The sequence below is a fragment of the Bactrocera neohumeralis genome, chromosome 3, assembly GCF_024586455.1.
Source record: "Bactrocera neohumeralis isolate Rockhampton chromosome 3, APGP_CSIRO_Bneo_wtdbg2-racon-allhic-juicebox.fasta_v2, whole genome shotgun sequence".
Taxonomy (NCBI): Eukaryota; Metazoa; Arthropoda; class Insecta; order Diptera; family Tephritidae; genus Bactrocera; species Bactrocera neohumeralis.
Genome location: NC_065920.1, coordinates 5,866,336 through 5,893,435, shown reverse-complemented (window position 1 = coordinate 5,893,435; position 27,100 = coordinate 5,866,336). Strand labels below are relative to the sequence as shown.

General features: G+C 36.9%; 3 protein-coding genes and 1 long non-coding RNA gene across 6 annotated transcripts in view; 1 reads left to right on the top strand and 3 right to left on the bottom strand.

The window, feature by feature from the left end:
* Positions 1-27,100, bottom strand: part of LOC126753206 (uncharacterized) — a 123,540-nt gene that overhangs the window by 34,993 nt on the left and 61,447 nt on the right. The window lies entirely within an intron of this gene.
* On the bottom strand, positions 332-10,502 carry LOC126753200 (serine/threonine-protein phosphatase 1 regulatory subunit 10). Of its 2 annotated transcripts, none has more exons than XM_050464446.1 (6): positions 9,561-10,502; positions 9,239-9,401; positions 9,021-9,118; positions 8,585-8,859; positions 6,584-8,197; positions 332-3,021 (listed from the first exon to the last, which is right to left on the bottom strand). In XM_050464446.1, exons 2-6 carry the CDS (start codon positions 9,239-9,241, stop codon positions 1,298-1,300), a joined length of 3,714 nt encoding a protein of 1,237 aa, XP_050320403.1. In that variant the 5' UTR covers positions 9,242-9,401; positions 9,561-10,502; the 3' UTR covers positions 332-1,297. The 2 variants fall into 2 exon arrangements, with proteins under 2 accessions (XP_050320403.1, XP_050320405.1); XM_050464448.1 differs by having other exon boundaries at positions 10,360-10,502.
* On the bottom strand, positions 11,195-18,127 carry LOC126753197 (ring canal kelch protein). 2 transcript variants are annotated; one of them, XM_050464435.1, is made up of 10 exons: positions 17,760-18,124; positions 17,465-17,614; positions 16,005-16,406; positions 15,476-15,940; positions 14,759-15,407; positions 14,573-14,697; positions 14,004-14,506; positions 13,282-13,938; positions 12,805-13,220; positions 11,195-12,738 (listed from the first exon to the last, which is right to left on the bottom strand). In XM_050464435.1, the coding sequence occupies exons 1-10, from the start codon at positions 17,954-17,956 to the stop codon at positions 11,758-11,760; spliced, it is 4,545 nt and encodes a 1,514-aa protein (XP_050320392.1). In that variant the 5' UTR covers positions 17,957-18,124; the 3' UTR covers positions 11,195-11,757. The 2 variants fall into 2 exon arrangements, with proteins under 2 accessions (XP_050320392.1, XP_050320393.1); XM_050464436.1 differs by lacking the exons at positions 11,195-12,738; positions 12,805-13,220; positions 13,282-13,938; positions 14,004-14,506 and having other exon boundaries at positions 14,599-14,697; positions 17,760-18,127.
* The window catches only part of LOC126753198 (dual 3',5'-cyclic-AMP and -GMP phosphodiesterase 11), a 171,862-nt gene continuing 163,522 nt past the window's right edge, over positions 18,761-27,100 (top strand). The window contains exons 1-2 of the mRNA XM_050464442.1: positions 18,761-18,986; positions 20,364-20,554. The gene's annotated coding sequence lies outside the window, so the exon portion shown is untranslated. The remainder of the gene's footprint in view (positions 18,987-20,363; positions 20,555-27,100) is intronic.

Below are 27,100 nucleotides of genomic sequence, written 5' to 3'. Positions count from 1 at the left end.
CGAGATATTCTAATTTAATAACTTAAAACAAATCGATTTGTTTCAAGTTCTAATAAAACAATTAAAAAAAAAAACTATAAAGAATTTTTGAACGCACCTTTTCATGAATGAAAAGCAATAAAAGAAAAAGCAAGTGACCATTTTTAAAATATATGGAAAACTAAAAACAAATATATACATACTCGTATATCGATAAAATTGTGCAATTCCTATATTATTTGCAATTATGCTTGATATTTAGAAACTCTTCTCTCATTATTGACCAAAAATTAGATAATTTCAGGACTTCGATTGCTATCCAAATCTTTATATCTGCATTAATTATACATAATTAGATTATATTAAATAATTCTTTTATTTAATTTTTTATTGCATGTTTTACAAATGTTCTTATTTTATTCAAGTATTGAAATGCTTTTCATTTGAGTTTATATGTTACAGAGTTATAATGAATTTGTTGTATATATACACATGTACATATGTATGCGTGTCCTTAGATTAAATAAGCTACCTTTAGTTAGTTACCGTGATGCATGTGTAACTTATGTATCTTATTTGCTTCGCTAACATCAATAAATCCTACATTTGGTTATCTAATCTAATAATTCAATAATATTGTACATTTAAATGAATGAAATATAGATTATATGATATACATATATGTATATATAAACTTCGTTGAATACGTCCTTGACGCTCTGCGTAAGAAGCTGGATATTAATTACAAATTAATAAGTACAATGTTTAAATGTATTGCTCTCCGCAGATAAGTGTATAAATAATAATCTACATTATATATGTAATTAACGATTATGTTTAATGCAAATGCCGTTGTAACATCTTAATATTTTTATATTATATATTCATAAATGTATTCATAGACCCATTATAGGGTGCATAATTCTATAAAATGCTAGTAGAAAATCTACGACTATGTTTTTTTCACGATTTATCTTTCATTTGCTAACAACAAAATTTTTAGTGCAAAAATATAAACTAACGCTTTGTACAAAAAACTTAATTATTTCATAGAAATTAAATGTATGTTCTCTTTGTGGTTTACGACGGTTGCAGGCTGAATCGCCTGACATTGATTAAAGCAACGCAGTTTCAGGAGGTCATTTCGGATGGCCAACGACGTACGGTGGACACTTAAGAACTTTAGGTGTGGCTCCAGGCGCGCAGCAAATAGATCTTTTTATCGCTCAGACAGTTTTTTGTGCATCGTCTTGTCGCCACTATCACAGTTGTTTTTCGAGATCGTTGTTGAATCTTCGTCAGAAGATTCTGGCGAATCCTATATGCGTTTGCTTTTATTAGGGTGTATAAATTTGCACGATTTGCCTAAACGACAGTGACCACGCATGAAAGCCTTACAAACACCGTTGTTAGAATTGCCACCGCCGCCGCCACCACCGCGGTTCTGCCCACCGCCGCCACCACCTGAACGCCAATTGCCACCCCCATTGTTATCTTGGAAGTTTGAACCGGTCCGCCAATTGCCACCGTTGTTGCGATTTTGGTTGTTATTGTTGTGATGATTGTTATTCATGTTGTTCCGTTCAAATAGATTCGCTGGTGCCATATTTGGCATAACACGCGGCGGCATCAAACCCATTGGTCCGAAATTGGGTGCATTATTGAAGGGACCTTGTGCTGGGCCATACTGATTACCGCCATGCATTTGCCATTGCGGGTTGCCGGCTCCAGGACCGAATGGACCCATCATATTCTGTTGTTGTACTGGTGGTCCACCAGCCATGGGACCCAATGCCAAATTACCGTTGAAATTGCCTGTTTGCCAAGCTGGATGTGGTCCTGGGCCCGCCGCCGGTGTGGGAACTGGCCTTGGCATTTGCATTTGCGTTGCCAGCAGATTGTTTGCCGCCACACCAGCATATTGTGGCATAAAACCTGGATATGTATTCAGGTTATTTGGCGGTAATGTGTTTACCTGGGCGGTTGGTAAATTGCCTACATTAGGAAGGCTATTTTCTGTTGACTTAGGTGAAGTCTTTGGCTCAGGCCAAGGCATATTGGTGTAGTCGCTTACAGCATCTGGATTGCCGGTAATATCTTCTAACGGTATGACTGGTATGTCGACTGCGAAATGCGGTTCTAATTCTGCTTCTGCCGGTGAGTCGGGGATCATGCTGTGGGAGAAGTATAGTGCGCGCAGGGTAGTCATCTCGCGTTCAGCTTGCACCTTACGCTGTTTAGACTGATTACCATTCGGATGTGGTGGTACACCATCAACTTCGATCAGCGGCCGCCACTCGGTTAATGGTCGCATATTGTCCTCATGTGTGAAACCACGTCTAGCGATATTGATCGCATCGCGTTCACTAAAGCGTTCAAGATTTTTCATGTCCATAAAGGACTGTGCTTTTGTCACATTTACGCGCTCTGTTTCATCCAGTTCAAAGTAACGGATTTGCTCGAGTTGTTCTTGAGGTCGCCAAGTCAACTTCTTCTTTGGACCTTTGCGTCGGTGCAGCATGAGCACACCGGGTGGTCCATTCGGACCACAACCAGGACCAGGCGGTTTGGGCGCGTCTTCCTCTGAACTTTTTTTGGCGACATCTTCTTCCCCATCACTACCAGTGATATCGACCGAGCCGCCGATCTTAGTTACTGTGGCATCACTACCGTCATCACTAGTCTTTTGCTCTCGCAGTACCTTTTGTTCTATATCTTCCTTAACCTTCTTCAAGGGTATATCATCATCATCTTCTGTGCTATTGCCCTTATCGGCTGAATCCAAATCTTCCGATTTGTTGTTATTATCTTTGCTATCATTCTCCTTATCGGATTTGTCTTCGCTCTTAGTCTCGTCCAAGGTGTCCTGGTAGAATTTTAAAGGCGCCACCTTTGGTGCATCTGGGCTGGTAGGTGGTGAAGGACCTTCCTTATTTTGACCGGGACCAGGAGTAGTGGGCCGCTTACGTTTGGTAACTTTTTTGGGCCCCGTTGCTGCTGAGAGCGCGTCCGAGAAGAGATTTGTCTCGACAAGAGTTTGAACTGAAATTAAAGAAACCATTATTAATATGGTGTAAAATGCATTTAAGATCATTTCAACGCTAAGTTGTATGGAGGTAGGAGTTCAGATGCTAGTTTTTGCTTTCGGTCCATTGTATACAGCTGGGCTTTTTTTTCTCGCGCGTAAGGGGAGAAATGTTTAGTATTTTCAAATTATATAGATTATTTAAAGTACATAAACTTAATTAAAAAATAATTTTATAATTTAATACATAACTACATAAAATTTGGAACGCGGTGATCGTTAAGATCAACCTCTATTGTGATGCACGCAGATTGTGATCTCAGTACAGAGAGCTTGAAGGTTAGATATTGGGATAAGTTATTAAACACTTTTTTTTTGATAATTTCACTTTTGTCAGGGTTAGGTTTTTCGGAATTGCAATACTCTCGAGAGTCAGTATGAATTAATATAGGTTCGATTCAGATTTTATAAAACGGTATTGCCGGGAAGTTTTGAAGTAGAGCATAAGTTCAGACAGATTTCAGAACGTAAATTCAAAGACAGATTTCTAAAACCAGCAGCTAATCGAAAGGAGACTTAAAATTATTTCGAATAAAAAAACCTTGCAATTAACTAACAGAAATGATCAGTGGATTCATTACTAAGGCGACATCTTTTATCATTTGTAGCCTTTAAGGGAAATAATACTTAAAAACAACCATGCTCAAAGTTGTCACAAAGATTATTTTAAACTTGGAAGTTAGACTATTATCTGAAGTTTCAAATGTTTGTTTGCGATCATAGCTTTAAGGTGGTGAAAGATCAGAGCATTAAAGGGTTTAAGATCAAAAATTAATTTTAAAAATATCTCGAAATATAGTAACTGTAGGTGTTATTTTTTGTTTAAAAAGCGGTTCGTGATTTTTATACACCTAAAAACGGAAAGTTATCCATTATATCAAATAGATTACAAATGCGGATATAGAAAAGGGGTGGGGTGAATTTTGTTAGATCACTTTCAATAAGCCCCGGATGAAACCAGAGACATCTTCGTGGCGGAAGCGACACATATCCGACTGAGTTAAATAAGCTCAAAATTTATGTTTAAATACTTATATATATACAATAAATTAAAACACGCTCTGGGCAGTCGAAGCTTGGAGGCAGACAAGATATTAAATTGGTTTTCTTGAACAGAAAACATTCATCCATATTTAAAAACTGTTAAATGTTTTTTTTTTTCAGCCGTATAGTTCTGGAAAAAACTAATAACTACTTCCATGATGCAATTCCCAGCTAATGTAGGTGTATGGCATATTGAGTGTGGTCTGTGATATAAACTTGAGTTTCCACCTTTACGCCGCCGAGCAAGACATCGATGTTTCTTTCTAAGACTAACTTTTTTGTGATAGCGTCAATATATTGCTGTCATTGGTCGCAAATAAATTACGAGAGGTTCTGGTTGCATATACCCAACTTTCATGGGAACCGGGTTATATTTGCTTAAAGAGGAAAGACTATTATTTCTTATTTGACATTAGCAGAATTTTTGAGACAATTTCTAAATAAATATACATGATTCTGAAATCTTTGCTGGCAGATATTTTACGGGGGTAATGCCGGAAATGCTCTTGAACTCTTTTCGAAATTGTGTAATGCTCACTATGTTTTTGACATACATATTACTACAGTGCTGACCGATCGGAGTGAGGTGCTTAGTCATTGAAGAATACCAATTTTGTTGTATTTTGAGGTTATCTTATTTCATAAAGTAATTATTTCAAGTCATGTAAATGTGGTATGAGATTGGGTATTTTAAAAATTACTATCAAAAGCCTTGTAGATCTTATATGTGGTAATAATTTAAATAAGAATGCTGGTGATAGCTAAAATGGGTTTTGTGCAGCCAATAGAAACGCGACACTAACGGTATACATAAGTACTTTTCATGAATAAATTTATAATCTTGAGGATATATATGAAAACGGTGCCGATACACAATATGCGTTATATGTGTCATTGTATAGCTACAATGAGGGCTGGAAATCATAATTACATATCCCAGCTTGAGATATATTTGAAGAAAAAAAGCAAAAGTTTGCGAATTCTTTTTTAGAAATCGTGATTGAAATCGTGCATGAAAATGTCATATAGAGTGAGCATTTTCTAAACGAATTGGATCAAAATGTATGCCCTCATTGATCTTAAAAATGTTTGCAGAAATTTCGGTAACTTTGGCGTCATCTTGCCTTTAGTGAATCTCTTTCTAATGAAGTATATCGCACGCTACTTGGTTGTAAATAACTTCAATGCAAAAAAATGGCAGAAAAACCTAAGCCCATTTTTTCCATTTCTGTGTAAAATTTCTTTCCGTTTCAATTATTAAGACTGCTTCCAAACTTCGACGACCATTAGCTCAAATAATTTATTTTGTTGAGAAGAATTGTTTATTAATCACCAACTCTTTGTTGTCTTATGTTTTAATGTTTGTTTTCTTATCAACTAATAAATAATAAACATTTTCGTGGCATCACAACATTGCAATGTACACGAATAAACAGTTAATGTGAATATTAAAATTAGGATGTAAGATAAAATTCATACTTAACAGCCTGTTTCCACTTGTCTATGTGGGCGATACTACCGACAGTGATAGTCTCATTCCGGATGCGTCGCTTAATTTTGTTAGAAGAATCAACAAAACAAAAAACAAAAAAAAAACAAAAAATAGCGCCTTTAAAAAATTGCGTTGTCGGCACGAAGTTTGATTGTTTATACCAATGAAGTCGCTGTACTATTTTTAAATTCGCTTGTGACGTATTGAATCTAAAATCTCGATGACGATTTTGATGCATTTACACTGTACTATCGACCAATTTCTCCGCAAATTATAGTTGCATTTATCTCGGAGTGCCTGTTTTACCAATTACAGCAACAATCAATGCAAAAAGCTCTGATAATATCAAAGATAATTTGTTACACAAATATTAATTAACGAACAAAATTTGATTTTAAAATTATAAATATCATCCATCTACTAGTGGGAAGTGAAGATCGATCTTATATCACGTATACGTATTGTTGATCCTCTCCCGTGACAAGAAATTAATTGTTATTTATCACTTCGAAACATCACATTAACATTAGATGATTTAAGCACCATCAGCATTTTTAGGTTATTAAGGAGCCAATCCAATTTTTTATAGTTAAATTTCGTATCGTTTTTTTAAGTACTTAACACATCAGGAGAAAAAAAATTATCCGCGTTAAAACACCTTAAAATTACTCCGCTCAACCATGGCGGGACCATCGCAAGTAGTGTTTGACAATACGCCAATGTTGCTTCTAGTCTATGTAGGAATTTTGGTAACAGAAAACAACGATTCAATAAATTCAGTTCCATCGTTCCACACAGTCCAATGAGGAAGCGTGGTGTTGCCAACACTAAAGAGACGACAGTCTAAATTTTTTATAAAACACAAAATACCACCTTAAAAAAGTATACAATATAAACCACAAGCAAAAACTAGTATCATCCAAACTCCTGCAAAGAAATAACGCAGAATGCTATTAGTAAATGTCGTAACACAAAATACTTACTTTTCTTTGGAGCAATGAGTTTGATAGCTCCAGGCTTCTCATTAGCTACTGTCAGATTGTTTATATCAATTTTAGATTTCTTTTGTGTTGGTGAATCACTGCTGCTTGGTGGCGGTGAAGGGCGTTTTAGTGAAGATGGCAAACTGGTTGGAATGACGGTACCGGGAGCAGAAACGCTTGAAACTGGTTTCTTCAGTCCTTTCCGCGATGGTGGCGGGGGAGCTTCCTCAGTAAGGCCATGGGAGCGAAATTGTGATTTGTATGTTTTCACAGTTTTAGCCTTTTCCGAGTCACGACGAATTTCTATTGACATTGAAGCCTTCTTTGAAGGAATGGTTATTGAAGTAGGCTTTGTCAAATCCGCTTCTGATTCATCTTTTTGTTTTTTAGGAATACGACTAAGTTTATCGGAAGTGGATAACTTGGAACTGGATTCTTTATCTTTTTCATTTGGTGTTTCTTTTTCGCGCTCTTTTTCCTTTTTATGCGACGAAGAAGAAGTATTAGCTGATTTTTCCTTATCTTTATCGCGATGTTTGTCTTTCGAACTTGTTGACGACGAAGATTTTGACGATGATGATGAGGATCTATGTTTACTTGAGCTGCTGCTACTGCTACTACCCTCTTTTCGATCTTTGTCTTTACTGGAACTTGAACGATCCTTATCGCTTCTATGTTTATCACTTGAACTGCGGTGTGAAGAGGACGATGAGGAAGATTTTGACTTGCTCGAAGACGAACTTTTGGATTTGTGACTAGATGATTTGTGGCTAGAAGATGAGGATGATTTCCTATCTTTATCACCCTTATTTTCTTTATCCCTACTTTTGCTGTCTCTGGAGTCTTTAGAGCTCCTATGTTCTCTACTTATAGATTTTTCACTTTCTGTATCTATAGACTTTTTTCTTTGTTCTATGGACATCATGTTACTATCAGGTGTTATTTGTGATTCTTCGTCAGCGCTACTTTCACTATCTTTGTCTTGTTTATCAGTTGATGTTCGTGTATCTTCTTCCTCTTCTATAATTGTAGAATCAACAGTTCTATCAGTCTCTTCTTCTTCTTCTTGAGCACCCATGCCACCATCAGCTTCTGAGTCGCCCTTCGTGTTGGCATCATTTTCACCATCATGGTCCATTTTCTCACATTCCTCCTCATTCTCATTTCTTTGAGCATTTTGCTCAACATCAACAACAGAAGCTAGTTGGTTGGTTTTTGGTACTTTTGTCAAAACTTGTTGACCATCTTTATAAACCAGTTTGAATACCAATCCTGCCTCACTAGCTTTCTTCTGTGCAGGTGTTGGTGCATAAGTAGAAGGCTCAGGCGGTACATCTGTGACATCTGCAAGTGGGTCTTGCTCAGCGGAATTTGAAAGCGGTCGCTGTACAACCGAGGGTCCTTTTACTTTTAATGGTATATTAGAAGTTTGTGGTACTTTGCTGTCTTGCCGTATAACAGGTGTCGTTTGAATGGCAGGTATTGTAGAAACATTAGGAGTTGCTCCTCCGACAACCGATTGCTGTGGAGAACTTTCTACTTGAGCACTTGTAGTATTTTCTGTCACTACTTTCAACCATTGCTCCACCAAACGTTTTGCAAGTATACGTACTCCTAAAATAAATAATAAAAATTTATAAAAATATAATCGTCATTTAGGCGATTGTTTCATAACTGCTTTTTTTAATGAATTTAGTTCTTTTAAAAGTTGGGAAAGTAAATTAAACCGATGACGTCATATGTAGACAACAAATATACGCTACTCGTATAAATAAATTTTGACAGCAAAAAAATATCAATAACAAAGAATAACCTTCTAAACTTTTTGGATGTCAACCAGAATTGGAAAACTGTATAAAGACAGGTCTGTCACAAATGTATTTAAATGATGTGCCTTTCATTATACTCAATTGAAGATATATCTAATCCCTAATTTTTTTCAAGTTGTAAATTATAAAACCTAATTGTTGACTATATATAACTTTGTTTAAAAAAACTTACCTTCATTGCCGCCATCCCGGCAAAGTCCCTTCACCAATTTTGGTGCAGAATTTATTTTCAATCGATCCACATCAACTGGACAAAGTAAAAGTAGCTCTAGAATTTCTTGCACAAGCGGCCAATTCATTGCACGTATTGCATCATTTAGCCAGTTATATACCAGTGACCAGCCACCAACACCCATAAATTCACCAAGCAGCTCTGTTTTAGTAACTTTTAATATTTGTACATAAATGCATTTTGAAACAAGTTTTTTTGAATATCTATTCATCAACCTGGAATAAAAAATACACACTATTAGTTTACTTTACATAAAACAAATTCGTACTAAATGCAACCCTAAAATTAAAATTACATTCTTCACGAACGCATTACGCACAGTTGTATGACAAGTAATGATTTGCACATTGCTATTAATATAATTAATTAAACTCACCCCGCGATCCGCTTGACTTCTCCAATGCTAAGGATACCTCCATTATCGTCCAAAAGCACCTTTAGGCACTTAAGAAGTTGTAAAGGTACTATGCGCGGCTGAAATTTTAATGAAAATCAAAATTAGTACATTGACAATTTAGGAAAACACGATATCTATTTGTTTAGGAATTCTTTATTTTCTAAATTTATTACATTGAAATTAATCAACCAACTCACCATATTTGTTTCAAGATTACTTCAAAATAATCTTAACGATAGCCAATAATTAGACGATTGACGTCACACTAGTTCTCTTGTTTCCACTCTTGATACTTTTCGTATTATTTGACTCTAATTACATAACTTTAGTATGCATTCATTACTTTCCATGTGTTTTAAACTACAAAACAAAATGAATCAAACTTTAATAAAAATGTACAATAAAGTACGTGCGTGCTTTACGACAATGTATGACGGAAGAAAGTACAAAGAAAACCTGACCCCTTAGTAAGTTTCTTTATTTCATCATAACCTACTTAAAAATTTATGGAAAAGTTACCTAAACGCTTTTATTTGCAATAATAAACAAACATAACTATTATTGTTATGAAAGACAATATTTTTAATGAATAATTTTAATAATTCAATCCCTCGTTGACGATCTTGTTAAACGTAATGTTAATTCCAAAGTATTTTGTAAGACTACTGCGAAAATAGTATAGAGAAATTTTCCAACATGGCGACGGGTGGTTGTAATAGATTGCTTTATTATAAATCGCAGCCAATTTTAAGAACATTTTTCGGCGTTGCCAGGTAGAAAACAACCAAAAATGGTTCTAAACTCATTTACTGTCACAGTTCGTTATATTTCCAAGCGTACGAGTTCGCATCTTCAGCAAAATCGTGAAAATAGTTCGTTTTTATTAGAATACTTGCCGAATACAATCCATCAAGTGGCAACTCGCAAATGTGTTGAATGGTTCATGTCCGGAATACAATCTATTACAAGGGATTTAGCCACGTTTCCAGCATATTCTATGCGCATGGAAAACACATTTCCTTCTATAGCAAACTATTTAATCACTAATTTAACTTATGCATAAATGCCACTATTTTCTTTAATATATGCTTTCAAGTTTTAACATCGTCAACGACAGTATTAACCGAAATTACGAATTTTCTTTGTACTCGGCACTAATATGCCTCTTGAACCAACACTCGATATTTAACAAATTTGTAGCGTGGATTCACATCCATATAGATACCTCCTTATAAAAAGTACAAAGAAATAAACACGATTCTTCTTTGCATAAAATAGCTACTTATAACCTAACAATAAAAGATTTGCTTTTGTTTACTTTGTTTTCCTTTTTTCTTTACAAAAGTACAGTCTGTTCAAATGCAAGTAGGTATAATGCAGCAGAGATAAAACAAAGAAAATTATCAAATAAACGCCCAGCGCTGCAAATTTTCACGTCCAACTCACCCGCAAACACGATTTTATCTGAACAAATGTCTTTCTTTTTCAACGAATCGTTGAATCGAGCACAGAGTCGCAATCACCGAGTGTGTTCAACAAAATTGCTATACTCTGAAGAGCGCTAATATCCAGAGTAATTTAAGAAACACAAATGAGAGACAACGTCACAATTTTCGATATCAGACTAAAATAATTGTTTATTTTGTACTCAATTGTTTTTTTTAGAAATTTTTTAAGGACTTTGTGAAAAAAGTATTATCTGTGATAACTCACACACAAAACTACATATTAAACAGGTAGAGGAATGTCAGGAGAGCGCAACTGAATGCCTACATGACACACGTATCGTAATTACCCGACACACATACACATCTTGTTTTAGGTAGACTTTATAACGAACGAAATACTTACTTTGTCACTGAGCTGTGAACTAATGAATACAAATAAAAAAGGTAAACTACTTAATAGTTTCTTCGTCGCAAGTCATACATGAAGTTGGTTGTATTTGCTCACTCCAGTGCAAGAAAGTTTTCGAATTTGTGAGTTCGAACTTTAATTTTATACCATGTATTTTGACGAACACATATAAAACTTTATAAAATTGATAGTGCAGACACGTTATTACGGACCTGTAAATGAAACGGCCTATATACAGTCGTGGCAGTTATTGTGTGCCTGTAATTTTACAGGTAAAATTAAAAAAAAAATTGCTATTAAATATGTAGGTATTTTTACATGTATTGTCTTTATCAAATAAATTAGTACATACTATGTATATATATATAATAAACAACAGAGCAATGAGTATGTTCTAAAACTCATGCAATGAATAATGCAATAATGAGTAAGTAGAAAAAAAAACTTATACATATGTTTTACTTATACATAATTAAAAGTTAACATGAGTATAAACATGTAACTGAAAATACGTGTCGAAAATACAAAGAAATAAATCCTGTTTAGTTCGTATCATTTGTATACTATGGTATAATGCAAAATTGTGTATTTTGCCTAAGGAAACTGCAAATTGCCGGTTCTACGTGTGCGTATATATGTAGTTAGTACATTATTTTACTGTTTGCTAATTTCATACACATGGCTACTGTTCACTACGAAATTGAATATTTAGTATTTAATCGTGATAAATATGTATATAACTTCTTTTGCTCAACTGAAAACTTAATATTCAAAACTACTGAGTTTCTTATTATTTCTCATTTCTCCAGCAGCTAAATTCTTCGTTATCTCTTTATGTATCAGATAACATATAATTTGTTCATTTTAGCATATCTTGTTGTTGCTTGCAATCGTCGTTTTGTTCCTTGTTAGTAGATTTTACATTAATATTGTTGCTGTCGTTAGTGGCTTTTGTCTTTGTTGCATCAGTCTCGTTGTCATTTATGAATACATTTTCTCTTCCAGTAACATTTGCTACTCGATTTGAACTCGTGGGCTTTTCGCCTTCATTATCACCTATATTTGCATTGGCACTGCAAGCCGCTGTTTCATTGTTAATATTGGCGACGGCCTCTTCCATTTCAGCTTCGAGCTCGGCAACAGGTGGTGGAGTTTCATTTTCGTCAAGACTATCTGGTAACGGATTTATTATTACTTCAGCGGCGCCACTTACATTTCCACTTCCACTCGCCGCACAATTTAAAACGTCGCCATTCTCAGATTTCACTAGCTTCGGTTTGAACGTGTTGTTTTCCGCATTGAGCACATAACTCTTGAATGTGTCTACGTATTTTGTTGTACTATAGCCAGCGGCGGGCGCAACGTTATTGCCACTTTGTGTTGCATTGGAATTTTGGCGCATGCGTCGTTGTTGTGTGTTAAAATTTGGACTTTCGGAGCGCGCACGTTGTAGTTGTGGGCGAGTTGTGCCTGTTGCATTTTGATGATTATGATCATAATCACGCGAACGTCCAAATTCAAAACCATTTTGCCAATGCACATGCACATTTTCATACGAGGGATCCTCATAGCGATGTGTGGCCGTATCACGTCGATTTTGCTCGTATTCACGCAAACGGTTCAAGGCGCGCGGTCGCATATTGAGATCGCGCCTCAAGGCCGTCGAAGCGGCTGCACATGGTGCGTGCATCTCGGCATTAGCTGCACTAAAACGCATTAAGTCATGTGGCATCATGCCACCCAAACGTGGCGTATAATAAGGATTGGACATATGAGTGGCGGCGGAAGCGGCATCACAACCACTACAATCACGCGAAAACATGAAATTGAAGTCGATCACCTGTAAGAGTTGAGAAAAAATATTTTTTAATTTGGATTTTAGTTTTTTATTTATACTCTGATCCACCTTGCACTCTGGCCCCTGTCCAATCCATAATGGCAACCATTTGTTTACCAGCAACCATTGTAAACTGGACTTGGAAATGCGATTCAAGGTGCTCGAATTCGATGTGTGCTCGGGGCTGTTTGTGCTTGTTTTAGCTGTTGACGCAGGCGCTGCGCTGTTCGTATTATTTGTTGCCTTCTTGGTGATTGCATTTTTAATGGAGACAGTCTTCTCTATTGCAATGTTGTTGGCATTATTTGAAGAGGTGCTGGGCTTATTTGTGTTTAAAGCGAGTGCTTTAATTTTTGGTATAGCGCCCGTTTGACGTGTGCCTGAGGAAGTGGGTCCATCATTGGCATTGCCATTATTAGTACTTATTGATATCGGGCCAGCGGAGGCAGAACGTGGTTCTCGCTCTTTGGTATTATTCGGAACCACTGAAATAATAATAAATACACTATTTAACAAATTAAACATGTATTGGTTTTGGAGACTTACCACAATTGAATTGCGTAGGTATTTGTTGTCCACCAGCGGTAGCATATGTGGTCGCCATGCCGCTACCTATACCGACCGAGGCGCGATATATATTGCTCATACTCTGTGCATTTTCGCCCTGCAAACAGCTGAAGAAGGATGAAGCGCTGTTTTTAACATTATTGGCATCTCTTTGACTGCCCGTTGTGGTCACATTGGTTGCTATGGACGCAGTGGTATTTGTTACTGCCGAATTAATGCTACAACCACTATTAATGATTGGTGCATTGGTAACGCTAGCACTGGTATTTAAACGTATGTGGCCGACAGTGCCGAAATGTGAGTGGCCGAGTACTGCATAATGGCCACCCAGGTTGTAGTGATCAATATTGCCACATGATGAGCTCAAATGACGCTCAATACGACCGATACCATGACCAATGACATCTAAACGTCCATAAACTCTAGCGCCGCTGCCGGTATTTCGGTATATGGGTTCATCACGAATTTGTTCGTAAATATTTTCGTAACGCAAACTAGGCTGGTAATTGAAATTGTAATAATTCTGAGATTCGGTGTCATCGAAACTGCGCTGGCGTTGACAGTTGTTGTTACTGCCATAAACCGAAGTAGGTGCTGTATTGGATGCACCGGTGCGTGAAGCGTTGAAGCGATTGGCTTTTGAGAGAAGTGAACACATTTTATTATTTATGAAAAAATGCTATTGGGAAACACCCATTTACCTCCTTGTAGATCAATGTGGAAATTGCGTCGAAATCCCAAACCGGAGCGCACGGCACGTGGCACGTCATAAGCTGGTGATGTAGTATTTGTGCGATCGTAGAGATCATTCCTATAGCTTATATTGGGTAGAATGCGTGATTGATTGTTGCTGTTAGCGTTGTTGTTGGTATTGTTGAGATTATTAATGTTAGGTGGATTTACATTGGCGTCGGCTTGAGGTTGGGGCAATGCATCAGCAGGGGCAACAGCGTTGACGCCAGCACCAGCAGCAGCAGCAGCAACAGCTGCAGTATTATATTGCTCAAGGGATTCATAGATGTTTTCGTAGTGTGGATGATTTTGCTGTTGTTGTTGTTGCTGTTGGGAAGCATTGCTATTGCCATTGTTGTTTAAGTTGATGTGCGCGTCACTGCGTGAGTAACCGACTGCACCCTCGACATTGCTGCCCTCAGCTTGACTATTTTCATCATCTATGATACCACCGGCTGCTGCATTAGCTTGGCTAAAAATAGAAAATTGTTTATTAAATTTAAGCAACATTTGTAGTTTTTATTAAATGTAAGCATACCGTGCCATTGCACCCTGCTCTTCCATTCACATGGGCTTATCTATCATACAGACACCGGCGTAACTGCGTCCGATAGTCATAGAAGCAGGCAATATGCGCCACGTGTCAGTTTCTGGACAGTAGACCTAAAAAATCGCCAATTAGTTCAATAAATTCATTGAAAATGTTGGCACAAAAGTGTCGTACCTCAACTGAACCTAAATTCGAGGTGCCATCATCCCCGCCCACAACAAACAGTACACCATCGTGGGCCACAACTCCTGCATTGCGCCGACAATAGGCCATATCAGCTACAACATGCCATGAATTGGAATCGGGATCATATGCTTCTACAGATTTGCGCACCATGGGACCATCATGACCGCCAACGGCGTAGAGTATATTATTCAACACACCCACACCAGCACCCGAACGGCGTGCCGACATATCAGCTACGGGTGTCCACATATCAGTCTCTGGATTATAGCGTTCCACTGACGATAAGCATTGACGCGAGAAACCATCATAACCGCCAACGGCGTAGAGTAAACCATTAACAACACCAACACCAACAGAACTGCGTCGTGTGGACATCGACGCTATAAGACGCCACAATTCGGTCTTAGGATCGAATACCTCTGCGCTGCTGAGACCCGTTGTACCATCGAAACCACCCACAGCATAAATGCAACCATGCAATACGGCAACACCGAGAGTGGAGCGACGCGCCTCCATGCTATTACATGTGAGCCACTGATCTGTGGCCGGATCGTACACATCCACGGTACGCACACGTAAAGAGCCGTTGAAGCCACCAACAGCAAACACCTTATCGCCAAGCACCGCCAAACCAGCGCTGTAAATGCATATGAATTATTAAAAACTTAAACAAACACATTTACTTTTGTGTGAAGGTGTACTAACCGACAACGCCTATTCGGCATTTCAGCCGCCTGATACCACTTTTCCTCACGCAGATCGTAACACTCTACCGAACGTATTGCCTTGGGCGCTTGGCCACCAATGACTAAGAGAATCTTCGGCAGGCCAACTGGTTTGCGTGGTATGGTACGTGCAGATTTGGTGTCATTTGGCAACAGATGATATGTTAATGCTTCAATTATTAAATTCTTGCATATTATATTCCCTTCCAATAATGGCTCCTTGTCGACGCGTTGAGTTATGTATTCTTTGGAGAGAAAGGGCAGGCGTACATGTTCCATGAGGATAGCAGTGAACTGCTCGCGCATAGTCGGATCATAGCGTATCCATGATATTACACACTCATAAACTTTCTCCTCACTTGGCACACAAATGCGATCGTTGCATATTAAAGTTATCACTTGTTCGTGATTCAAATTGAGAAATTCATCGAATTGAATTACTTCACTAAAAAAATAAACAAATTATAATGATTAGCGTCTATAGCTAAAATTTTAAGGTTATCACTTACTTGAAATGTTGTTCTATGTAGGTGTCAGCATAGTTCAGCAAATCCACGCAACCGTGTATGTCTGCGAATTCACGTATTCCCAAACAGTTGCTGGCATCCAGTTGTGTCTGCAAGTAATCGCAGCAGGCTTCACGCACGTCTGTTAGCTGGAGTAAGTTTGCAGCGGTTAATAACACTTGTACATTGTCTTCGTTCACTTCTACAGTCGATGTGTACACATATTCGATGAGCAGTTCTAGCGCACGATGATCAACACCTTGTAGTGTTATACGGCCCTGTCGTGATTCCTCAAACCCGGTGAACATTGCGTAGAAGTATGGACTGCAGGAGGCAAGTACCATTTTATGTGCCGGTATCTCTATATCATCGGCAACTAACGTTACATCACAGAGTAAATTTTGCCTAAACGGTAAATTTTTTATTTATTAGAAATTATGACAATTGCATTCGTTTCGTTACTGTCGCACTCTAAAGTTGAGAGAACAGTGTTTTCGGGAAGACTTAAAATTTCTGGTAGCCTCAAATAAGATTTTAAACCGTATATCTTTCTACCAAAGGGATTGGTGAAAAACATTTATGGAAAATGCATTATGTGGCTAGAAAATATTTTTTTTGTCATTTCGCGTAACAGCATGAAGTTTACAAAACAACGCTAAGTAAATTAATACTGTTATGTTTTTCCGTGCATTATCCACACTGCATTTTTACATAAGTATGTACATATGTACGTACATTGTTGCGTGTGCATTGTCTGAAGGTATTGTCAAACGGCAAATCATTTTATAAAAATAAAAAAACGGTGTCAAAACAAAACCTACTCATTAAGAGGCAATTCAAGTTCAAGGCATGTACTTATAAATATCAATATTTATTTTGTACTAAGTCAAATGTTTCATGTGTAGCCTTGATGAAGTTCAAATACGCTACCTATTGCCCACACCGACTGTCCACAAAACAAGTAATCTCGCTGTGAATACATTTATTATGGAAAATACTATTTCCTATACAAAGATGTGTTTAGTTTATTAATTACTTCTAGCATTTCAAAAGGCGCATAGTATCGTTACGTGCCAAACAAGTTATCGCTTTGTTTGTAGCGTACACATAACACACATATGTACATACGTCGATCCAAACAAGTTAAGAGTGAAAAGAAAAGCTCGACGTAATTAAACAAAGCTGATGTGTAATCGTGCGCACAATTAATTATTTGTTCTTCGTAAGTATGTAAGAGTACTACACTACAGCTGTTATTTATTTTCAGTATTGACAATGCAAGGCGGCGTTATGTTATGCCCATGCCAGCCGGCGCTCGAAATTTGTCAATTTTTTTTTTAATTCTAATTAACAACATAAATATTTATACTTAGGTATATGCTAATAATTTGGCAAGTTTGCTTGCCTTGAATAGGAAAAATATGCACGATGTGCAAATTAAAAATTCTTTTTTCTACACTTACTTGCGCATTTCGTTCATGGCCTCGAATGAGCGGGTAGTGTGTTGCTCATTATGATACTGTCCAACGGTGCGATCTTTGCCATTTGGGCGTTGAATATGTTTCTGTGAGCTTTCATCCAAAGAATTTTGACTTGCATAGCGTAGCAAACAACTGTTTAAAATTTCAATTAAAATATGCATATTAGACAGCATTGTAAAAAGTTCAAAACAATTATCAATATGCATCCAATTATATGTAAATACGAAAAAACAAATGCAATTGGTCAATAATTGAAAGTTGATAAACAAGCTCCTACCTGCCGCGCTCCATGCTACCTTCTGCTGCTGGATTTTGTATAACATTGCCATTGTTGTTGCCAATACCGCCGCCGCCGCCACCGACTCCCCCAGCGCCACCTGCACCAGAACCTGCTCCACCCGTTGGCTGATTGTGTCCTAAGTTGTTCATGATGCCCAGCGTGTATTTGGTCAGCAGTGCACTCAACGATATCATGCACCAAACACTCGTACCTAATTCCACAGATTGTGGGCCGCAAAGCGGTAGCTTTTTTCACACAACTATTTGAACTTAGAAAAGTTGAATATTTTCTTCATTAAATAAATATAAACAGACAAACAATTCAACAAATCAACTTGTTTCTTCGATATTTTTCTTTTGACTACTTTTCTTTTCTATGCTCTTCTCTTTCTCTACACAAAATTTACAAGTTGTGCTGCCGCTTATTTCCGATTAATCGGTTACAGCTGATCGAACAGGGTGTGCCAGGTGATGGAGAATGTTGGTAATTGGCGACAATAAGACGTTAAAATAAATATATTCAAAAGTTTAATTTGATGATAAAGAAAAATAATAATAACAAAAAAAAAAAAAATAAAAAAAATGATAATAAAATAAAATTATGTATACATTTAAAAAAATAAAACAGCATATATATAATGTAAGTTATGAATATGTAATTTTTATAATTATATATAATATATACATATATACACACATATGCATAGTATATTACTTTTAAGATTTTTATATATTATTTTTAATATTTTTGTGTGACAATATTTCAGTTATAAATTACCGCTAACTTAAAATATCTCTCTTTTATTCTGCCGTTGTGCGCCCAAATGTATGCATCGAAAATTTTTAAACACTCGGTGCTTGCTGAGCGATGTAAAGAAAGCTCAGCGGAATGCCGGCCCTCAGAATGCAGTTGTATGAGCTTTTCTTTTTAAGCTTTTTTTATCATTTTGGAGTTGATAGCCGTAGACGACAGGATAATAAAAATTTAGTTCCATTTGAGACTTGTTGGCGTAAGGTCGACAAATTGCTGATAAAAATTTACCGTTAAAATAATCATAAAAAGTGCTTATCTATGATTTCTGAATAAAATCGTTATTAATTTGCGAAAGTGATAATTAATGTCAGCAAGATGGAGTTATAGGAAATAGATGAATTAAAAAATTCAACTTACATAAATTATTAAAACTATTTGAACAGAGAAAAACGTATAAAAAGTTTAGCAATAGTATGAATTTTTGAAATAAATGTGAAAAAGAAGTTGATAGAAGAGTTTCTGCAATTTTGGAAAAAAAAACTTTAATTTTATTTAAATAATTTTTTTTTTAATATTTTTATTTTTTTATATTGAGTATGTTAAAAAAGTATTATTTCCCTATTGTCATTATTTACTTTCCGCCCTCAGTAATCCACCGCTTTTTCCTTCACAATCTTTATCTTCGACCAAGCTCTCTGTTGTAGCAATTATGACTTCGTTCCGGATGCGCTAATGGCATAATTTCATCGTTTGAATTACCGAGCATCAACTGCAGCTTCAGTCATAGACTCTGTAGCTTCTGCCTCGCCGGCATATGGCGTTCAACAGCATGTGCTGCTCTTTGAGTGAAATTCAATAATAACGCTGTGACAAAAGCAATGAAAGCCAAATCTTCAGCGCCTGTACTCCATTTCATTGTATCTGTGTGTGTGAGTGCAAAGTGTGCGCTGAAGAAATTTGTTTTGGCGGCGCCTTTTTTCGTGTTGCTGTGAAAGTAACGGCTTTTATGCTCGCCGACAGCTTAGTTTTAATGGCACTTTGACTTTGTGTCTATGAAATGTAATGGAATCTGCATTGGCTCTTAACTCAATTGGAAAGTAGTGCAGTCATTAAAGAGTGGAGTGGTAAAGAGAGAATCCAGTTTTGGAGGATTACAATTTCAACTCATGTTTCTGTGTGTATAGCCTTCCGTTAATCCTAATTGAATGTGACTGGTTTGAATAGATATTTGTGATCACGAGAAAATTGATAATAATCAGGGTCAAATTAAAGTTGTTTGAAGAGAGTGGCTTAGTTGTCATATGTTCTTGCAGATTTTTGAGTCTAGACTATTATATTTTTGATGAGATTGTTGTTGTTGTAACGACCTGTTTCGAAGCTTTATATTTTTATGTTGTGCCTGAGGTCACCTAACGGTAAAAAACAACGAAGACAGAGGTTTTTTCGTGTTAAAACCTTACCTCATAGTCGGATCAGACAAATATCTATCGAAATTATCTGGTAGTTAACCCTTTTCAGCTCAGCTAAGTACCTCAAAGCATTTCCAATAGAATACTGACAGCTTGGATTTAGACTGCTTGCTGAGGTTGACTGTCGTCTACTAATGATAAAGATGAAGAGGATTATTTAAAGTAGCTTTTAGCCTATTTTAGATAACATTAATGGGATTTTTTGGTTATGTTTAGAGTTTTTAATGCCTTTTTGAGTTTTTGCTTTAGTTGGCTCTGGATCCTGGCTCTGTATGCTAGGTAGGTTTGTTTTTGGTCTTTAAGATATTTATATTCGTGATTTTGTTCACTTTTTAAACATCTATTTATATATCTAATATTTTTTTATATCACGTGATAGTTATTACAAGAACAAAGAACAAAGCAGAAAGTAAAAAAGATGATATGATAAACTAAGTAGAACGTGCACTAAAAAATCTTAAAAACTACTACCAATAAAGTAAAATAAAAACAATAATAAAAAGCATCATAAACAGGCGCGTTATTAGCCAGCGTCTGTGGAGGTGTGTGTGTTGCTTCAGCTGTAACTCCGTAAGTATCTAAATGCTTTTAAATTTGCCACTGATAAACACACTACACTTTTTACGCTCCCCCTCTTAATTCTCTTCCCTTTCATTCCCTTCCCTTTTACTATTCTGTTGTTGTTTTCTTTAATGACTTTGTTTGTTGCTCGTAATTTAATTGTGGTCCTGCTTCAATTTATAGCATTTCCTTTACGTACAAGACATATGTATGTATGTGTATGTATATGAGTACAGTTAGCTAGCTACGCGTCTATTAATGAAAGTTGTTATTTAAATGCCAGCCACAAGAGCTTGCATGGCTGGCGTTTAATGTCTTTTCCTCAGACAATTGTAAAATATGTGTCCCTTTCGTGCGCTAATGACAAGGAAGAAGAGAAAGAGAAAAACAAAAACAAAAATAAAACCAAAACAAAATAATAAAAGCCCAAACGCAGTCAGATAAGATTAGTGTCACTATGCTTAATAACATAGATTATTGCCGTTATTTGTATGTGCATTGTTTTGTAATTAAAGCCTGTCTGCATTTACGACAGGGCGTATGAGTAACATGACACCTGTTGGCAGCCGATTGTACTAGAGCGAATGATTAAAATAGAATATCGCTGGCTATTTATATATACATTTATTGTGTTAGGGATTATATTTCAAGCACTTTCAGTTAGGTAAATAAATAAAATTTATGCAGCAAAGCTTAGTTTGGGCTCTCAGGCGCTAGATTTAATTCGTTGATTTATTCACAAGGGAAAGTAAATACATTTTTTTTCACTTATTTGTTTTCCATTTATTGATAAATTTTATTTCTTGGTATTCTCAGACAGAATGACTATTTCATAGATATTTTTTATATTGAGGACCGCAACTTACTTCATGACTTTGAGAGTTACGAATTTCTAAAATAGCCACAATAATGAGTAAGCCCTTGGCACTAAGTTGGACTACTGCAGAAAGTTGGATAATTTTATGGAAAAAAGTTGTCCAAATATATTTAAAAAATTCCTCTAATCATACCCTCTTGAGCAAAATGATTTTCCTTCACAGCTTTGTGCTCCTCAAGTGCTTACGGTATATAATTTGTAGAAAAGTTATCTGAAAGATTTTGGGTGTAACTTTTGATAGTCTAGGCTCCTTCACTCCTCATACGACCGCGATTATCGTCAAGGTACAGACCAGCAACAAAATCCTGAAGTCGCTAGCCGGCAGAACATGGGAAACGACAAAGAAACGATGTTGGCAACTTACAATGTAATCGGCCGGCCGGTCCTCAACTACGCCGCACCAATATGGTCGCCTGGATACAATGGAACTCAAATGAGAAGTTTCAGACTCGTCAGAACACTGCACTCCAGACTACGACAGGATTTATCCTGATGTCTCCTATTGAACACCTACATATGTATGTAGTGAGGCCCTTATGCTGCTAGTTAAGGAACATAATGAACTACTCTCCAGGCAGTTCCTGCTGGGATGTTTTCGCAGGAATTACCCCTGCAGTCACCTGCTTGGAGCGGAACCGCCTCCTAGGAGCAACAACTGGACATTCCTCAATTACGTCGATGACATTAGACAGTACGCCGACCAGACTTCGGACGCAACAAATTTCCGACAAGCACTGACCGAAATTCACAGTGGAGCCTTCAACATCTTCACCGACTCCCTCTCGGAGTCAAACCACCACCCATTGCAAACGAAGAGCTCGAGTTGCCGCTAGAAACAAAAGTGACCCTTGCGCAGCTTCGTTCTGGATACTGTAGTAGTTTAAATTCCTACTTATCCAGAATGGACCCCGACATATGCAATATATTTCTTGCATGCAATGAGTCTCCGCATGACACTGGCCACCTTTTTGCATGTTCTACCAACCCCACTCATCTAACACCCCTCTCCCTTTTGGTCTGACTCCGTCGAAACAGTACGTTTCATGGACGTCGACGACAACTTGGCTAACCCATGCCATCCCAACGGGGAAAAAATCATAACATTTATATTCTTCCAGAAATAAGAAGAGAGGTCCAATCAAAATCAGTAAAATGTTGAATTCATGGAAATTTAAGAGGAATCAGCGTTCTGGGTAGTTGCTTCCACTAAGACTCTGATTCCCTCACCAATCCTCTCTATTATATAATACCATAATCATTGGCTATTGAAAACTAATTAAAGAGTTCGTTGAAGTTAGCTGATCTCTAGACCAGCGGACTTCAATATAGTGTCTAAAAAAATTGTTTGAGTCTAATAAAAGTTAAGTAAATTTGTTGAATACTCATCTGCTGATACGTATAAAAATGTATATAAGTATCTACGTAAAGACATTTGTAGTGATCCTAGCCAATACTCGGTTCAATGTCAAAAATGCGTGGGCTCGATTGAGCGGCCAAGCATAAGGCCACCCACACACAAGCACTATTTGTACAGTTAGATTTGTGAATCGAAGTAAGCCTACCGCCTACTTATCATTGCACGTATTTGTTGTGTTTGTTGTGATTTACACAATTCTTTGACAGTCGTAGTCTTGCGGATTGCTGCTTGAATTATTCATGAGTTTTATGTATGTGATTTGCTCTTGAATTTCATTGAAAGTTTCGAACTTTCCGCTCAACAACTTGCGAAACAAGAAAACAACGTTCATAAAACGACAGTTGGTTTTTGTTTTCCCAAAGCAGAAATGGCAGGAATTTCTGTAGAAAATCGATACACCGCTTTGAATAGTTTAAGCAGAAGGAGCAGCTATGACAGAAGTTAAGGTTAAAGAGGCCATAAGAGTGTAGTTGAGGTTAGGTTAGGGAAATAAAGTGTACTGAAACTGTGTGTAGGAAAATGTTGTTGTTGTTCTTAGGTGAACTTTAAGGATTAAATTTTATTACGTTGAAAGTGAAGCCAGATCGTCCAGGCATTCCGAGTGCTTTTATGGCGAAATCTGATGTTAATGTTGTTGTTGTTGTGATTGTTGTTTTGAAGTAGAGGAAAAAATAAATTGTTATGGGAAGGTATTGTAATTCCTGTTAAGACCAATATTAGTGGCCGCATAAGTATTTATGAAGGACAATTTTGGAAAAATGGCAATTTATTGGTGCTTCTAGATCAATACATTTGATCCTGCGGTGCTCCGACTTATTTAACTCGTCTGAAAACTGTGCTATCTAAAGCTCTGTAAATTAGTGTTCGATTAAAATTTCTGTTCGACATGTGACTTTCAGGTTTGGATAAAAAAACGAGTAGTACGGGGCCAAATTCGAAGAATATAGTGTATGGGGCAACAATTCGTAAGCTTGTTCGACTAAATTTCTCGTGGCAACGCTGGAGCTCAATGGAGCTCTTTGTTATGCTTGAAAAGTTTTTCTTCGCCAAATATATTTTCAGTATTTCGATGTCGAAATAAGTCAAAATTTTGGTTTACTAGAAGCCTTCTCCATATATTAATTGATGTATGTCTTGAGACTTTACATGGGGAAAAGCCTTTCCGGTCGATAGGGTCGTCTTCGCCCTCTTCGGATGAAGTTCACCACTAAAGTCCACTGATTCGACTGTCACTTTAACTTTGGTTTATATGGAAACTCATTTTGCCGACAGTCCCTTAGCTATGCTTATTGTCTGGACTGCCCACCATTGCTTTCCATGCTGGACTGCCATCCAGTGTTTCGTCATACTAGAAGCCTTCTTCATATAGTCGATGTATGACTTAAGAAATCCCCAATACGTGAGGAAAAGCCTTTGCGGTCGATAGGACCGTCTTCGCCTTCTTCGGAGGAAGTGCGCGCTGAAGTCAAATAGATTGACTGTCGCTTCTCTTTACATTTATATGGAAACACATATTGACAACAGTCTCAGACTGAAATATAATAGTCCTGAGGTGACGTGATTTATGTAGTAATTTCTGTGGCGATAGTGACGCTATCGGGCGATGAGTCTAAGAATTAACGAACCGCCTTCATAGTCTATTGAATCGAAAGTATTTAACGGCTTACCTGCTAATGTTAGTTGATGAAAATTGCAATTGAACCAAGAAGAAGAAAGTTTTCCATCGATACAAATGCGATTCTCAAAGGGATTCTCAAACTTTTTTACAAAAACCGTTTTCAGCACTAAGCAAGCACCTATCAGTTATTTCTCTCACCCTGTACAACCACTGCATGATTCAAACATAACAATTTAACCGGTCACATGCAGTCCTTCCATCATTCAACCATTTGTCCACACTTGCAAAACAAATTGAAATATTCATTTATTCCAAGCAGCTTCAATAGAAAGTAAAATCGTTCGCTTTCAGATTGAGATTGCATGTTGTGGCAGACCGCAATCATAGCGCCACATACATACACACCCACAAAAGTCATAAATGCTTTGTGTTAAGCAAATCACTTTGTGCGCTATTATATATACACTTGTATATACTTATATAAACGTGTATGAATTTACTTAAATGTATGCGCACCCTTTGCCAAGCTCACATTTGATCGCCAGCGGAGGCTGTTAAAATGGAAAGCCAAGCAAAAACAATAAAAAAGCAAATCGCTACAGAAATGTTTAGCACGTGTGAAGAAGTGAAGTTGTTTCAGCATTTTTCGCTCATGGCTGGAAAATTACTTTTGCCTGTTGGCTGGCAGAAAATGTTTACGTTTTGCAATAAATGTCGAGCAAGCAAAAATCTACACACACACACGCGAGGCTTTGGGAAATTATTAGCACACACATATATACATACATTTGCGCTTAGCAAACAGCAAAAATGTGGGAAAATATTCATTTACTTTCATAATATAATATTTGCCCATCAATGTAGATGAAGCATTTACATATATATATAGGTATATAGGCATGATGTTGGGAAAATGAGTGCGTGGTAACAGCAATGACCTTGAACTTTTCTCCTGAGGCTATCACGTGAATTATGTGGTATTTATAACAGCTTAGTTGCGTAAATTGTGGTTTTAGCGTTTTGATTTTTTGGGTATTTTGAAACATAAATAATATTTCCGCTTATTGACTACCAATTCATCTTCTGTTGAAGCATTGATTCAACTTCTATCTGAATAAATATTTTTCTCATTATAAGTTTGGGCAAGTTTGGCATCGTTTCGTAACCGCAAATGAAATATTGGTTACCATAACACATTAGAGATCAAAGAACAGACACATCGTTATGCTATTATTACCTTCCAAACGTTTATAAAATCGGTTTTTATCTTCATTATCCTAATTAAAATGATGTGTACATAGATATTCATATAAAATTATTTGATAATTTGTATGTATCAAATGATTTATGGCTTTCCGATTAACTTTATAAGACATTGGGAGACAATTTTATAGGGTCGTAAAAGTCGTAAAAAGTCTTTTCGTATTTCTAATCAAACTTCAACTTATTTTTTTTAATTTATCATGAACTTTTATGAACCAAATATGTACCATTTTGGCCGACCACTTTCTGCCATTTTTTCGCTAGAGACATTATTTCATCAGTGTAAAACTTTTCTGGTTTCTCGGCAAAAAACTGCTACAAGTAATTTTCACAGGCTTTTTCTTGAAGCCAACTTTACTCCATTAAGGGAGTTCTGCATTGACCGATACAAATGGTAGTCCGATGGTGCAAAATCAGGGCTATATGGTGGATGCGTCGAAACTTCCCAGCCAAGCTCTCCCAGTTTTTGCCGAGTTATCAAAGAAGTGTGTGGCCTAGCGTTGTACTGATGGAAGACGAAGCCCTTTCTGCTGATCAGTTTTGTCCGTTTTTTTCGATTGCTTGCTTCCATCTCATTAGTTGTTGACAGTAAAATGTAGAATCAATCGTTCGACCAGGCTGGAGCAACTCAGCTTAACCTTTGGAGGCGTCAATCCTGCCTTGAGACCATTTGTTGAGCTTCACCACGATTGCACCATGATCTTTTTCGCACATTGTTGTGGTATAAGATCCATTTTTCGTCTCCTGTTACCATTCGCTTCAGAAATGGTTCGATTTCATTTCGTTTCAACAAAGAATCACAGATGTTAATTCGGTTCATTAAATTTTTCACAGACAATTCTTGTGGTACCCAAGCATCGAACTGCTTTTCGTACCCAGCCTTTTTTAATTGGTTCAAAACTGTTTGATGATGATGTTAAGTTTTTTAGCGATGCCATAGCTGCTTATGTGACGGCCCTGGTCAATCTTTTCCATAATTTGATCGACTTTTTCAACGATTGATCGACCAGAGCGAGGTGCTTCTTTCACATCGAAATTTCCAGAATGGAAGCGAGCGAATCATTGTTGTGCTACACGAACTGATACAGCATACTTCAAAAATTTCACTGATAGCTTGCGTGACATTCCTCCCTTTTTTATACAAAAATTTCAAAACATAGCGAATTTCTTCTTTATTTTCACTCATTTCTGAACAGCTGTAACTTTTTTTCAACTTCCCCGAATTAATTTTTTTGTTTAAATGAAGCTTTAAATTTCACCTTTTCATTTGAATGCAATTCCACATTACATATGTATATACTATATTAATATGTAATTTATATAACCACAAAATAAATAATCCCGCTCATTAATCATCATTTAAAACGCACATCACATTCA